General features: G+C 41.2%; 1 protein-coding gene across 2 annotated transcripts in view; it reads right to left on the reverse strand.

The window, feature by feature from the left end:
• The window catches only part of LOC120561001 (whirlin-like), a 159,997-nt gene that overhangs the window by 12,714 nt on the left and 130,043 nt on the right, over nt 1-17,240 (reverse strand). Inside the window, exons 8-11 of one of the 2 annotated variants that reach the window (XM_039803942.1) lie at nt 13,199-13,273; nt 11,559-12,240; nt 6,861-7,033; nt 721-849 (exon numbers count right to left, since the gene is read on the reverse strand). In XM_039803942.1, the coding sequence (XP_039659876.1) occupies nt 721-849; nt 6,861-7,033; nt 11,559-12,240; nt 13,199-13,273 (1,059 nt within the window). Of the gene's footprint in view, nt 1-720; nt 853-6,860; nt 7,034-11,558; nt 12,241-13,198; nt 13,274-17,240 lie in introns of both variants that reach the window. The other variant, XM_039803941.1, reaches the window with a different exon arrangement.

The raw sequence follows: 17,240 nt of genomic DNA on the forward strand, positions 1-17,240 counted from the left end.
TGTCTCTCCATCTCTCCCGTGTGCAAGTGCGTCTTTCAGTTCAACACAGACAGCAGCACACAACCTGCCATCTGATTGAGCACATCCACATCAACAAAATATGTAATATCATTTGAGAAACGTTAGTCTTTTGTTCAAATGAGTCACATAAACAACATCCCTGATATTATTATAACGTATAGCGCACACACGGGACCCCCGTGTCAGGACACAATTTTTATAGTACAGAAACGCTGTGAAATCGCTTTCATTTCTAATATTTTACACATGACAGGATGAATACTGTGGGCCTACATACCTTAGTGTTATTATAAGTGATTATAAATTAATTTGAGTAGATATTGGCATACAATTCATTGTCTCAATGCACTGTACGGCTATCAAATGCTTAAATTAGGCTGCGGAGGAGAGTACCAACAATATTCGCAGCTGCTTCTGGCAGCTGAAAGGGGGTGTTTTTGTTTAAAACAACACCAGAAACCAGTTTATTTGATTTTCTCAACGTTATTCTATCATTATGACAATATAGGCATGTGAAGAATAGGTAAAAGTCAGGGTAGGAGGGAAACTGACTATTTTGATTATTTACATTTTTAATTTGCAACACCCAATGGCGTCGGCTCTGGCAGGTCTAGTGTTAAAGACCAGACTATGAACATTGGCACAAAACAATGGCTTGAAAACATAGATCAGACAAACCCTACTGTATCGCTATCTCACCTGAATGGTGACTATGCGTGGCAAAGGTTGGCGTGTGTTGGCTCCTCCCTCTATAGCAATACCAAGGGTGTTGGAATTTTTCACCACTCGTATCAAGTTAGGAGTGGGCACTGGGACCGGTGAGCCATTCTGCTGGGACACAAAATGAAGAGCAGTCAGAAGTAAGAGCAATTGAAAGCAAGGTTGAATCTTATATTGTCAGCATTGCGAAATTTTGTAGATGTAGGTCACACTGCAAACTTGTCACCTTTTGACAAAATTCTGATCTTGGAATTGGAGAGTTACCTCCAATAAAATTTGTAACTTTTCGTAACCGACAATCGGACAAGCAAGCCCACTTTACGCAACTATTGGTCAGGTGTGTCGAGGTGTGAAAGTAGGCAGGGTTTGAACTTAAAGGAGAATTCCGGTCGATTTCAACACGTAGCTCTGTTGTTTGTAAATTAGGAGTGCTGTCAGTAGCGAGAAAAACGAAATCAATCGGTGCTGCCTACACCGAGTTATCCTCCTGCTAGATTTTGCACCCAACAGGCTTAAACAGGGCTTAAACGGGGCAAGTTTTAAACGTGTTTTTAGCCTCTAAACATGTTCGAAATGCCATTACAAGTGCTGAGCCATGTGCAGTTATTCCTTCCGAGGGAACACAGCGAATTTGACTGCAGTAGATGTGACAGAAAGGCATAAAACTTGTGTTAATCCATACTAGAGGGTGACACGGGAATCAATTGTCGCTCCCATCCCATCCCATCCCAATCCCACGAAAATACTCCCGTCACATCCCGATCACGGGACTGCCCCCCCAAAAAAATCCTGTCCTGCAAAATCCCGAGAGAAAGTCTCCAGAGTCCCGAACACGTTACCGACAGTGAAATTGACTCCCATACCGCGGGAGTCCCGAAAAATTCTCACCCTCTAATCCATACCTCTGTTGATTTCCTGTTTTCCGATGAAGTCAAAACTAGTCGACTGCTGATCTCATACAATCCAATATTCCAAAATGTATTTTTTCCCCCAAAAAACGATTTGCCGAGGTTCTCTCCATAGTAATGAGTATGTATCAACAGGCTGTAACCTGACACCACAGTGGAGCGAGCAGAGCTGCAGTTCAAGAGTTCAACAGCTATCGCGCATGTGCATAGGTAACCTAGCAACGGTGGAGACTCACAGTCAGCTGAGGGAGAGACGAAGACGGAGCTTTGGGATTGTGTCAGTGTTTTTAGAATATCAGCTCAGATGGATAGTTCATCCCAATCCAATGTGGAGCACACAGAGGAGTTTTTGAAGTTTGATTGTCGGGGTTATCTTTTTTTTTTTTCAAGAATTCACCAACACCCTGAAACATTTCTTCACAGGAAAAAAAAAGTGTGAGTATTACTTCAGCCTTGGAAAGTATAAATCATAAACACGTTACCCATAGGCGTTGATTTCGGTGGGGACGTAGGGGACGTGTACCTATCAGATTTCATCATGAGTCATTTTGTACCCACAACTTTTTTTCAAAACCTCAAGCTCAATTTAGTTAAAAAAAAATAAAGTTCAAAACATATAATTCTTGAGTGACAGATGCCAACATATCCACAAAAATCTCTATCCCCACAGGGCAGGCACAGACACAGCCGTTCTGCTACTGCGCTGGCTACACGCTTCTCTGTTCACAACACTGCAACAACTTTTTTTTTTGAAAACTTAAGGCTTTCTTCTTCATAAAACGTGTCGGACATCATCGGTCCGTGTACTTGGCGGCCAACGGATTTTCGTTTTGAAAGGAAAAAAACAAAAACGAAAAACGGCCAGTTTCCCAATTACCATTAGTAAATAGGAAAACAAAAAACGGAAAACAACCCATTATTCGTTTTTTGTTTTGATATTAAAAAACGCAAAACGAAAAACTATCTCGTTATCCGATTGTCTTTGATGTGTTTGTAGATGGAACTCGGAAATTAAAATGTGGGTATAAATCTTATTCCTCATTCATTTTTTTCGTGACCCGGCAGTGATCGTAAGTAGTAAGCGGCTGCATACCTGGAAATCATTTGGACATCAATGAGACCATGGACAATTAGAATAATACGGACGTAAAAATGTTTTTAGACGAAAATGCTAGTTTTATATTAGAAAACCGAAAGAATGGGATGTATTGTGGGGATATAGCAGCTGCGTTGGGTTCACAGTTTGGAACAATACGGGGGTTTTCTGACAGGAGTGTGCGGAGGTGGTGTGCTCAGCAGGGACTTGTGGCGAAACACAAGTTGACTTTTATTATGAAGTGGTCACAGGAGATTAGCGCTGACCGCTCTCATTCATCAAAAAGGAGTCTACACAACAAGACAACCATCATAGTCTAATAATAATAATAATAATAATGAAGCGAAAACATTTTCAAAACTTCTCATTTTCACATAAAAGGTCTCTAACGTTGTTTTGCGCCATTGCTTTGGCAAAGTATCTGTCACACAAACTAAAATCGAAACCATGATATGGCTTTCCCTTATCAAATCGCAAAAGACTCCGATTTAATACAACAATATCTGTCAAACAAACAGGGCTAGAATAAGTATAAATAAGATATAAAATCAATATAAATGTGATTTTTGGAGGTTAAAAAAGTAACTAAGTAACTTACTCAGTACATTTTAAATTAGCTACTTTTACTAGTAATTTTACTTGTACTTGAGTAAACAACAAAGTAACAGTACTTTTACTTAAGTAGAAACATTTTTTTTTACTCTTTTCATTTCTGCTGATTTATTTAAATCTAAAAATTGCATAGACCTATCATAGTCTAATAATAATAATAATAATAATAATGTGCGGAGGTGGTGTGCTCAGCAGGGACTTGTCAGGGACTTCTGTCCTGACGGCCAAGTTGAAGTTGAAATCGCTGAAGGTGTTGCTGAGGTAAGTTTTTTTTTTTTTTTTATCAATCGCCGTTTACCGCTTTTGTTAAACATACATGCTACATAGAATGCTACTCTTAAAGTAAATAAAAAGCTGACCACAGCTAGGCCGATATGCAGACTAGGGCTAGGTCTATGCAATTTTTAGATTTAAATGAATCAGAAGTGAAAAGAGTAAAAAAAATGTTCTACTTAAGTAAAAGTACTGTTACTTTGTTGTTTACTCAAGTACAAGTAAAATTACTAGTAAAAGTAGCTAATTTAAAATGTACTGAGTAAGTTACTTAGTTACTTTTTTAACCTCCAAAAATCACATTTATATTGATTTTATATCTTATTTATACTTATTCTAGCCCTGTTGGTTTGACAAATATTGTTGTATTAAATCGGAGTCTTTTGCGATTTGATAATGAAGAGCGGTGGAATGGTGGTTGAATGAGAGCGGTCAGCGCTAATCTCCTGTGACCACTTCATAATAAAAGTCAACTTGTGTTTCGCCACAAGTCCCTGCTGAGCACACCACCTCCGCACACTCCTCTCAGAAAACCCCCGTATCGTTCCATCTGTGAACCCAACGCAGCTGCTATATCCCCACAATACATCCCATTCTTTCGGTTTTCTAATATAAAACTAGCATATTCGTCTAAAAACATTGTTACGTCCGTATCATTCTAACTGTCCATGATCTCATTGATGTCCAAATGATTTCTGGGTATGCAGCTTGGGTCAGGGTACTACTTACGATCGCTTCCGGGTCACCAAAAAAATGAATGAGGAATAAGATTTATACACACATTTTAATTTCCAAGTTCCATCTACAAACACATCAAAGACAATTGGATAACGAGATAGTTTTTCGGTTTTTAATATCAAAACAAAAAACGAATAATGGGTTGTTTTCCGTTTTTGTTTTCCTATTTACTAATGGTAATTGGAAAACTGGCCGTTTTTCGTTTTTGTTTTTTTCCTTTCAAAACGAAAATCCCTTGGCCGCCAAGTACACGGACCGTTGCCTCCAATTTGTCTGCAGCTGGTCTTTTCACTTTTGGAATGGCATTTGCCTTCAGATACCGGGACTTGACGCTCTTTTCGGTGAAGTCATCCTCATCAAAATGTTCGCTGCAAACACGATAATCTCTCTCATGTAGGTAATGTTCGCAAGGGAGTTTGCACATAAAGCTTAAGTGCAACCAGCCACAACTGTAAAATCTCCCAGCTGCGGAGGGGTAGACGGTGAAAGCTCAAGCACAAATATCTCTTCATTTGGTTGCCGCAATTTGGAAAGGCACAAACTCGAACCATTTTCTCATATTAGTCCTGATCTAACTCCAAGTTCCGTCTGTCAGCTCTGTGAGCTCCTCCCTGCTTTTGCATGCGCGATAGCTGTTGAACTCTTGAACTGCAGCTCTGCTCGCTCCACTGTGGTGTCAGGTTGCAGCCTGTTGATACATACTCATTACTATGGAGAGAACCTCAGCAAATCGTTTTTTGGGGAAAAAATACATTTTGGAATATTGGATTGTATGAGATCGGCAATCGACTTCACCGGAAAACAGGAAATCAACAGAGGTATGGATTAACACAAGTTTTATGCCTTTCCTCACATCTACTGCAGTCAAATTCGCTGTGTTCCCTCGAAAGGAATAATTGCACATGGCTAAGCATTTGTAATGGCATTTCGAACATGTTTAGAGGCTAAAAACAGTTTAAAACTTGCCCCGTTTAAGCCCTTTTTAAGCCAAGCCCCCAGGAAGAGCGCCATGTCTAAAAGCCACCATGGGCTAAGAGGATAACGGTGGTACTGCACCCCATGGCCCAGAAAGACTTTTCACATAGACTTTGCATGGTGAAAGAAACGTCTATATTTCAGCGGATCATTGGTTCGGGGTATATCAACTTACCAGCACGAACGCTTAAAGGGTCCTTGTTTAAAACGTCACGTTTTTAACATTGTTAACATTCACTAGTAGTGAATCCAGAATTATTAAATTAGACATGATGAACGCGCATAATGGATGCGAGCAGACCCGCGGGACTGCGCCCGCCCGCTCACATGAGTGTTCTCCCGAGGTCATGTAGCTAGCTGTAATAATGAATATAGCTAGTGGTTGTAATTCACCATGTGTTCTATTAATACGTCCATGGTATTATAGCTAGGTAGTTGCTAACATCAGGGGTAGCTAGCATAGCTGTATTAAGATCTATACATAGCTAGCTATATGCCTACATAATGTTACTACAGACATAGTGATTACATGGCCTTGGTTCTCTCTTATGATACATCCAAGGGTTGTATGCTGTAAAGCTTGTAACGTGGATGAAGGATGAAGCCATGGATGAGCTTTGTTCACGAAACTGCAGGCTAACTGCTAGCGCTAGTCAGTAGCTAGGTAGCTAGTAGCACGACATAATTATTAAAACTCCTTGGTTGTCTAGCTAAATACATCTATCGTTTATTTAGCTAAGCATGTAAACGATCGGGAACAACGAAAACACAATGTTTAACGTGAATATTTTAGACAATGAAAAAGGCGAGTTCATGAGTTCGCCACTTGTAAGAGACACGAGAGATAAGCTCATGAACGAGCATGTTGCTACCGGTTGCTAAGACAACACAAACAAATTGTTGCTAGTGCACGTGTCCACCGTGACGTCATGGGTCAAGAATGCGGAAGATCCAAGCTCCATGTTTGCTTAATGCGCCGAACACTGTATCCCGTTCTCTTTATACATCCGTGCATCTTTGCGCCCAAAGATTGCATGGTTGGGTGCAAAATCTAGCAGGAGGATAACTCGGTGTAGGCAGCACCGATTGTTTTCGTTTTTTCTTGCTACTGACAGCACTCCTAATTTACAAACAACAGAGCTACGTGTTGAAATCGACCAGAATTCTCCTTTAATTCCTAACACAACTACTTCTGTCACCTTTCCTATGAACAACTGAATGCAACACCATGAAAGCCTTAAAGTACACACTCAATTATTTTTCACAATTTTCTTTTTTTCCAGTTTAATTTATTTGATAAATTTCAATGTATTTATTTCCATATGTAAGACAATACAGGTTTTACTCCGTGCTTTGGTGGTTAACAGGACAACTTAGGTCTCTAAATAACAAGACCAAACCCTGCTTTATTAAAAACGTCATCTCTTATTACAATTTGATAATGAAAGAAATAGATTAAAACTATTGTCCAATTCTTGACATTGTGTCTCGATTTGATGTAGTTGACTTTCCCTCACTTGTCTGGTCCCCGGAGGAGGTGCATGGGCCCCTGGCTGTTCCAATTGGCCCTGCTGGTTCTTGCTGGGTCGAGGGCTGCCATCTTTACTGAGTCCTCCTGCTTCGGCTATATCCACCCCGCTGTCCTCACTCAGAGTCTGGCCACTGTCTGAAAGCTGGGACAGGGTGGCCCCTGGATGAGACAATATAATGTTAGTATACAAACAGTCAATACATACAGCTACAGAGGTATTGTCTTTCTCAGATAGTGGACTTAATTTACGTCAGCTGTAGAGAGAACCTTTGTTTGAGACAGGCTCATTTTAGAGACAGATCAAACCAAAATCACAAAGTATTTGCGAACAATCTGTTTTCTTCAACACCACTGGTGCTCAAGCTTCTTCAGCGACAGATCTACTTTGTAGGAACACTCCAGAGCAATCGTACAGCTGGTTTCCCCACAGTTTTGGGAAAGGCTATATGACTGACTCCTCTCCCACTCCTTTAATATTAAATTTTTTTGTATATTAAGCGCTGTACTGAAAATATCCTTGATTTTCATTTCAGAAATCTGATCACCTTAAGGCAACTGAGTCCAAATTCCCCCGACTGGGAAGCTCAGACATACATTCTGCTTCAGGAGACAGCTAAAGACTTACCGGTTACAACAATGTTGCGTACATTGTCGTGGACACGTGCAGCCACTTTGCTGGAACTGCTTGTGCATGTGCTCTACCCATACAAGTCTGCAGCTCTCAGTGTAGTGTATACCTGCACCTCACTCCACCTCATCACCCCACCCCAGTCCTCATCAATATCACTATATTGTGTCACGTAGCTCCGATGTGAGTGCCATACAGCAGAGAACCACAAACTTGTGAGTTGAATAAATTGGGCGACACCTGGAAGCTAGTTCAGGCAGGCAACTCAAGCTGCACTGCTGTATACACATGTGACACGCTTCATAATCCGTATAATTTACCAAACGCACTACGTCAATTTGGCGGTCTATTTAAGCTGCTCGTCAATGACGCTGCTGCACTGCTCCTGTTTTGCTGACTGCCTTAATGAAAAATCATGCAGACCTTTAAGTTATAGTTTAAGAACCCCTTGGTGACAGTGCTGTGCGCATGCGTAGCACCATCTCCCTATTTTGTTATAGAAGACGGTGAGAGAGCCAGAGAGCACAGCCGGAATATTGACCACAGAAAAGATTACATTTAATGCCACGGTTTCTGGTAAGCTACAGTTGTGTTCAAAATGATTCAACCCCCACTGAAATTGATTGTTTTGGCCGGTTTGACATTGATTTTGATCATTCAGTCATCCTGCTTACAATTAAATCAAAGAGGCACGTGTAGGTCAGACAAATATAACATAACATTCATAATGAAATAACCACAAATGTCTTTTCTGTGCTCACATTATTATCAGTTTTATTCAACCCCCAAGTGACATTCAATCTTAGTACTTAGTACAACATCCTTTTACAGTTATAACAGCTTTTAAACGTGAAGCATAGCTTGACACAAGTGTCTTGCAGCGATCTGCGGTATCTTCGCCCATTCATCATGGGCAAAAGCCTCCAGTTCAGTCACATTCTTAGGGCTGCGCTGCTGCGCACTGCTTTCTTTAAGTCCCACCAGAGGTTCTCAATCGGATTTAAGTCTGGTGACTGCGATGGCCACTTCAAAATGTTCCAGCCTTTAATCTGCAACCATGCTCTAGTGGACTTGGAGGTATGCTTGGGATCATTGTCCTGTTGAAAGGTCCAACGTCTTCCCAAGCCTAGGGTTTGTGACGGACTGCATCACATTGTCATCCAATATCCCCTGGTACTGAAGAGAATTCATGGTACCTTGCACACGCTGAAGCTTCCCAGTACCTGCAGAAGCAAAACAGCCCCAAAGCATGATTGACCCCCCGCCATGCTTCACAGTAGGCAAGGTGTTCTTTTCTTCATGGGCCTTGTTCTTCCTCCTCCAAACATAGCGTTGATCCATGGGCCCAAACAGTTCTAATTTTGTTTCATCAGTCCACAGAACACTATCCCAAAACTTCTGTGGTTTGTCCACATGACTTTTGGCATACTGCAGTCGACTCTTCTTATTCTTTGGAGACAGCAAGGGGTGCGTCCGGGAGTTCTGGCATGGGGGCCTTCATTACGAGGGTCGCCCGTATTGTCTGAGCAGAAATTTCAGTACCTACATCCGACAAATCTTTTTTCAGTTCCTCAGCAGTCCCACGGGGACTTTTCTCCACTCTACGCTTCCGGTAGCGCACAGCAGTCGAAGTCAGCATCTTCTTTCTGCCACGACCAGGTAGCGTTTCAACAGTGCCCTTTGCCTTGAATTTGCGAATGATGCTTCCTATGGTGTCTCTTGGTATGTTTAACATCTTTGCAATCTTCTTATAGCCGCCATTGCCCTTCCCGTGAAGAGTAATCACCTCTTTTCTTGTTTCCCTGGACCATTCTCTTGACTTCACCATGTTTGTAACCACACCAGTAAATGTCTAAAAGGAGCTGAGTATCACAGTAATTTTAAAGCTGCCTAATTGGTGCTTATTAGGCTTTATTGCTGCTCCCTGACATCCACAGGTGTTTTCAATACCTGATTGAAAACACTTCAATGAACCTCTGTTCTTCAAAGTGGTAGTCTTTAAGGGGTTGAATAATTGTGTCAATGAAGAATTCACAAAATAAACATTTACTACTGTATTACAAAACCAATTGATGTCATTTTAGTTGCATATGGTTCTTTAAGAAGTCCTTGTAGGATTTCATTATGAATACAATTACAAATGTACACTAAATTCCCTAAAACCATTTACAGCATTGGGGGGGTTGAATAATTTTGAACACAACTGTAAATGCTATCGCCAGTTTGCTAGCTAGTTAGCTGTTAAGGGCCGTCCACACCAAGAACGATAACTATAACTGCAACTATAACGATACAGGTTATTGTCTACTCGCCAACACTGCTGCCTTTTCCAGGGAATAGCAGGGCACAGAGCTCCAGAGAGCTGGAGATGAGAGCAAGTGGCCGGGTGTCAGATCTGTGCACAAAAAAAACCCATGCATTTTTTGTATGCAGTACAAATGTGTTATTTTCTCCTATTCTAAAATGGTGTATTTGAATATTTCTGCATACTGGGTCCCTAAACAGGAGTTGCATAACTTGGGTATGACTGGAGAGCTGAAACTGCTGTATTTGTATCGGTTTCTTTCTGAATAGTTCTTACATTCCCTTTTCCAACACTAATAAAAAAAAACTTACATTTTTAGATCAAGCATTGGAACAAGGATTATGAGGGCGAACGGGCTCCTAACAGAGAGATAAGTCCATCACTAGTAACTATCTACTACAGCAACTCTCTTTTATTATCTTTTTAATTTTTGCTTTGTTGCTCTATGTGGCCTTCAACTTTGTTATAAGTTCTTGTCATTTAGTTAATTTTGTGCATACACATATGAATGCATTTTTTTACAGTCTACTATAGTCAATAATATACAATATAGCAATACTGCTATAAAGCAATACTGGATTTCTTTTGCACACATATTTGTACAACTTTTTTTTATAAAGTATTGTAACCTATATATTGTATATAGCTTTTTATTGTCCATTGTATTTCATTTCTCATTTTATTTTTACTTATTTAATTCAAAACTTTATGTGTTCGCTTACCTTTTAGCTATGGACTACACTGGAATAAAATATGTAAGATCAGAGAGCCTAGTAGCTACTCAGAATCTGCCCAAGTTTCATGTCAACCTTCAATTTTCCCAGTTTGCTGTAATGTACTGTTGTTGTTAGATAAAATGATGATGATGATGATGAAATAAAAAAAAAAAAATTTTGGCTTGTTGTTGTTAGTGATGATGATGATGATGATGATGATAGGATGACAGTAACAGGTTACACTGTACTTGTAGTTTGTTGTTGTTGACGATAGGGAATTATATGTCTTTATATAATTTATCTACTGTAGGCTATACTGTCTGTCTAATCTGTTGTGTATTTATGTGCGTTTTATACATGTATCTATGTTTTTATGCTTTATGCCTGCTGCAACACAAATTGCCCTCTGGGACAAATAATATATTGATTGATTGATTGATTGAAGCAGATGACCTCACTGAGCATTTGAAAACATTACACATGCATGAATTGCCACATTGTTGGTAGGTAGGACTTGGCATACCTGGGGTTCAAAAACTGGACCTTTGTATCCCCAGAGAAGGTGTCTTACTGATTGCACCAATGGGCAGACATGGTTCTCAACACAAACCTCTTCAAAAGTTGAGGCAATGATAGCAGATGTGCAAAACTGTTTTTTGTTGTTGTCTATTTACACTTACTGCCATCACAAAGTCAATAAGTACAACTCTGGAGTTAATGTTGTGTACATGATGCAGAATTTATCATGTGCGCCACCACATGTTTGGGGGTTGTGGGGGGCCTTTATTAGGGTCTATACTTTAATATTATAATATTTTGTGCTGGCCACGAAAAAAGAGTATTATTTGAGACTTTGAATATGGGATTTTATTTGAGAATTCACAGCAGCCAGTTACTTAGTACAGTCCGATAGGCAATGTTGTTGTGGGTATTGGTAACAATTTATAATTTTGCCCTTTTACGTTGAAGCATACATGAGATGTATTTCTACACAGGGAGACACACGCACAGACACACTCACGCAGACTTGTGTACCTCTTTGCTGTGGTCTGGAGTCTGCAGACAGCCGATTCATGTCTGTTATGATGACTTTCTGGGGGAAGGCAGGTGAGCAGGGCCGAACAGGACTATATGGTGCAGCAGCAGTTGTGATAAGAGAGGGGCAGGGGGAGGGACATGGCGAGGAATGGGGTGATGGATGAGGGGATGGCATGGGAGATGCTGCTTTGGAGGATGGCACAGACTTTGACAAGTATGAGGACTTCTCATAGGAGCTCGATCTGCAAGCGAGCTTGACAGATGCATCTAGCTTAGCAGAGCTGGAGGAGTCCTGGCGGTGCAAGAAGCCTGGGCAGGTGTGGTGGTGAATGTGATGAGCAAAGTTGGGGTGGTTTTGGTGTTCAGAGTCAGAGAGTTGAAATGAACTCTGGCAGGTGTGATGGAGTGCATTGAGAGAAGTGTGGTGGCTGGCACCAGCGCAGGTGTGGTGGGCAGAGGCTGCTGGGGAGTGGTGGGTGGTGGGGAGGGATTTAAGCGACTTGTGGAGGCAGTCCTGAAGCAGCCGAGTGGGTCCTGTGAAGAGCAGGCTGGAGCCAGGCTGCATGCGCCGGGCGGAAGGTTTCCGGCTGAGCTCTTTCTCTCTGGATGGCCTGCTTTGAGCTTTGAGAGGGGCAGGCCTGCAGAATGAAGGAGAATCATCTGAAGCCTGCATTCCGTTCTGTCAATGAAAAGAAGGCAACAGTATTCATTGAATCCCACATGAAAACTTGACCCCCTGTATTACTCAGCCCTAAGGTATGTCACTAATTCTAGCTTCAGGACCCATCATTGCACCTTATACAGCATGGTGGTACAATGGTCATCCTTCACTTTGCATATGTTACAACATTGGTACATTTTAGTCTATAAGATCATCTCAGGCAAATTTCCTACTTAGTTTATATTTTTGCAAAGATGTCATAATCTCAGGTCGCACAAATGACTACAGTTTGAAGTGCCTTCAATCAGTACAGATGCTGGCAAAAACAACCCTGTTCTACTACGGTCCTTGTTGTTGGAATGATCTGCAAGCTAAGCTCAATCTTGAGATCCTTATCTCTTTAAAATATTTAAAACTTATAATAATGGAAATGGTCACTGCTAGCTACAGGTGCTTCAATTAACTTATTGCTGCTGTTGTGATCTGATGTTGTCGTGTTTTGTGTTGGATTTTACCCTGTCTTGTCTAGGTCTCACTTGTAAAAAAGGTTTTAATCCCAATGTGACCTTCTATTTAAATAAAGGTTATCTATACAATTGCCATGAAAGCAGAGCACATCTATGTTTACAAGGAAATTATTTCCTTGTAAACTTGATGGCCTTTCTTAGCGTCATTCTCAGGCAAGTTTCAGATTTTAGTCCCAGTACAGTATAATTAATAATCCAACACTTTGTTGTTGGATGAAATGAACATTAGCTTCAATATAACTCCTAGTGGACTTCTAGTCTTGTTATGTTAATCTAGCATATCCTCTAGAAATATGGTAACACTGATGTATAATGCATTATAATTAGATTTTTAAACCAAATCGGATGCCTGAGTATTGGGTGTTAAAGATGGACAAACATGGAACCCTAATCACAGACAGCACAGTTATGTGCATTTGCTTCTTCTTTATGAAAGATGAAACACATACCAGCGCAATTTTATGTAAGGCATTAGTGTTCTCCTCTTGGTCCTTTTGGATCCAGCCACCAACAGAGCCGTCAGTCTGAAAGAAACAGAATGAAAAATTGTAGTACTGCAGGGCTAAATATGTAATAACAACTTAATATGGTTTCACTTTAACCTACTTAATGCAGATGGCAGATGGATGGGATTTGCCCCACAGGGCAAACTAATGAGTGCAAGAAAGTTTAGACAGCTAATGTTGAGAAACTTTTTTTCTGTAACAGCTGAATCATTTGGGGACATGGAGTCCTTTAAAGGGGTCCACATGGTCCTCCAGCAATATGAGAAATACTATAATTTCACAACTTCATTCATGTGTTATGGGAGTGTTATAAAAATGCCTATAATAAGAAGGTGTCAGGAAATAAAATACAAATATATATAAAATAAAATAAATACAGATATATATATATATATATATATATATATATATATATACACACACACACACACACACACACACAGGTCAAAAGTTTTAGAAGACCCCAATTTTTCCAGGTTTTTATTGAAATTCATGCAGTTCAATGTCTTATTGTACTCTGAAATGAAAGAATAGAACAAATGAACAATTTAAGTTAAAAAAGAAATCATGGAATCAATTTATAAACCAAAATGTATTCTAAATTTTTGACTCATCAAAATAGCCCCCTTTGGCAGATATAACAGCTGAACACACTCGTGGCATTCTTTCTACAATGGAAATCAAATATTCTTCAGAAAGTTCTTCCCAACTCTGCTGCAGAAGTTCACATAAATATGTGGCACTTGTAGGTTGCTTTGCTTTCACTTTTCTGTCCAGTTCATCCCAAACCAGCTCAATGGGGTGCAAGTCTGGTGACTGTGCTGGCCACTCCATGTTTTTAAGCTTACCATCTTGTTCTTTTTTGCTAAGGTAGTTCTGGCATAGCTTGGACTTATGGTTTGGGTCATTATCTTGCTGTAGGATGAACCCCTGACCAACTAGGCACATACCAGAGGGTACTGCATGGCGCTGCAAAATGCTGTGGTAGCCGTTTTGGTTCAGGGTGCCTTTCACTCTGTACAAATCACCGACTGTGGATCCAGCAAAACAGCCCCAGACCATCATGCTTCCTCCTCCATGTTTGACAGTTGATGTCACACTCAGGAACCATCCTTTCGCCTATTCAATGGCGTACAAAAATCCTGCGTTATGAACCGAAGATTTCAAATTTTGATTCATCAGTCCATAGCACCTTCTTCCAGTCTTCATTAGTCCATTGGCGATGTTTCTGGGCCCAGGCAACCCTCTTTTTCTTATTCTGACGTCTTAGCGATGGCGTTCTTGCTGCAACTCGACCTATCAAACCTGCAGCTTGAAGTCTTCTCTTTACAGTTGAAACTGAGACTTGCTTATTACGACCACTATTAAGCTGTGCTTGAAGCTGTTGTCCTGTGAGCCGCCTATCACGCAAGCTGTTGACTCTCAGAAACTTGTCTTCTGATTCTGTTGTGGCTTTCGGTCTGCCAGACCTCTTCCTTTCAGAGTTCATCAAACATCGTTAAAATTATAGTCATATCATAAAAATAAAAATATAAAATCAAAGTCAGTCAGTCAGTCAATCCATAAGCCATCTTGAAGAGATGTTTTAAGTCTGTTTTTAAAGTCAGTAATTGAGTCACAGAGTCTGATGTGGTCTGGCAGTGAATTCCACAGCTTGGGGGCAGTGTAGCTGAAAGCCCTCTCTCCCAGGGTGCTGAGGTTCACACTAGAGACATGCAGTAGGCCTGCTGAGGAGGATCTCAATGAGCGGACAGGGGTGTAAACTTCCAGGAGTTCAGTGAGGTAGGTGGGGGGTATAATTGTGCAGGGCCTTGTATGCCAGGAGCAGGACTTTGAAACATATCCTGTAGGCAACTGGAAGCAGTTGCATAAGCAAGGGTGTTACATGGCCAGTGGACTTGGAGCATGTTATAATCCTCGATGCAGAATTCTGAATGCGTTGGAGCCGGTGGAGTAGCTTATTAGGGATTCCAGACAAAATGGAATTACAGTAGTCAAAGTGGGATGTCACATATGCATTGACAAGGACTTCTGCACTCTGCTGGGTGATCGCTGGGCGAAGCTGTGCAATGTTCCTTGGATGGAAAAAGGCACTTCGAGACATAGGGCCCTATCTTAGTTGTCAATTTCCTGTCCAGCGCCCACGTCGTTTAAATAGCAAATGCACTTGTCCTGCACCCATCTTTGCGCCCATGGCAGTGCTGGTCTTACAGGGAGGTGTGTTCATGTGAATTCTTGGCGTGCTATTGACCAAAAAAAACCTGGTCTAAAGTCAGTAACACAGCATGTCATTGTTATTTTAACAGTGATTTAGTAAATGTGACTAGGCTTGTGCACAGCGCGCGCACACTGTGCTTGTTACACACAAACAGGGAAGCGCAGCTGCACACAAACTGTATTGTAATGGTACTATTTTGTTTAGCGGATTGTTACATCGTGGGTGTGAGTCTGGGGAGGAGTTCTAGGGGAGAGTATCAATACGCGATTGGCAGACAGGTTGATTAGGGAAGCTCCCGTGTTCCTGATGTCTAACTCTACTGTTCTACAATAAAGCCAGATACAGTGGATAACTCTGTGAATTATTCTTACAACATAATTCCACATGGTGTCAGAAGTGAAACGAAGATGGCAAAGTTTCCATCTCCTGAAAACTTTGACTTCACTCGCCCACAATTGTGGCCGGAATGGTGCCAGCGATTTCAACACTTCAGGATAGCAACGAAACTACATAAAGAAGCCGGAGAGGTACAGGTCTGTACACTGCTCTATTCGCTGGGGAAAGAGTCGGAACAAGTTTTCAAGACCTTCCATTTTGATGAAAGAGGAGATGAGAATAAATACAAGACTCTGTTAGGCAAATTGGACAATTACTTTGTGCCTAAAGTTAAAGTTATCCACAAAAGAGCCCGCTTCTACCAACGAGTCCAAAAGCATGGCGAGAGCGCGGAGGAGTACATCAGAAGCTTGCATGATATGGCTGATACATGCTCATTTGCTGAAGCAAAGACTGAAAATATTCGCGACCGGTTAGTGATCGGAATACCTGATAAAGAACTGTCCGAAAAAGTTACAGCTTACTCCCGACTTAACTCTTGGCAAGGTGCCAGTGCTAACACAAGCACACACCTTAGTGAAGTTGCTAAGAGAGGGCAACGTGCGGCAAAGCCAGAGCGCTGCCATTTTCAGCAGAAGGGGAGCAAGGTGAAGCCTTCGCAGGAAAATCGGAGAAAGAACTGCTACAGGTGTGGAAAACCTCATGCAAAAGATGACCGATGTCCAGCGAGGAATGCTGAATGCCACATATGCAAAAAGATGGGACACTTTGCTGCAGTATGCCGTTCATACATTGTCAACGAGGTCAGTGCACAGGACGGAGATAAGGCTCCATTCCTCTGGAAAATCACACAGGTGACGGATACCACTGATGCATGGACGGTAAAGTTACCAATACAGGGCATTTTTGTGAACTTTAAAATTGATACTGGGACAGATACGAGTGTAATAGCAGAAAAGACTTTTAGCTTAATGGAAAATAAGCCAAGACTGAAGAAAGCCCACACACCACTCCATAGCCCAGGGGGCAGGCTGAGCTGCTTAGGCATTTCCATAGCTAAAACGCAAAGAAATCAGAAGTAGTTCAAATTCAAGGTGCATGTGATTTGTGGGGATGGCAGCCACCTTCTTGGGAGAAATGTAGCAGTGCCAATGGGCCTAGTGAAACGCATTGGAGAAATAATAAAGCAAACCCCCTATCTTGCAGATGTTGGAATATTAAAAACAAAACCAGTCAAGATAACACTGAAAGAAGGCGCTGTTCCATACAGTCTGTCAACTGCAAGACGTGTCAGTGCCCATGCTCTCTAAAGTTAAGAAAGAACTTGATCACATGGTAGCCAGTAGCGTAATCACTGAAATTAAAGAGCCAACCAGTACCCAAGAAAAACAAAGAACAGATTTGAATATGTGTTGATTTAAAGAACTTAAA

The sequence above is a fragment of the Perca fluviatilis genome, chromosome 6 (assembly GCF_010015445.1).
Source record: "Perca fluviatilis chromosome 6, GENO_Pfluv_1.0, whole genome shotgun sequence".
Lineage (NCBI taxonomy): Eukaryota > Metazoa > Chordata > Actinopteri > Perciformes > Percidae > Perca > Perca fluviatilis.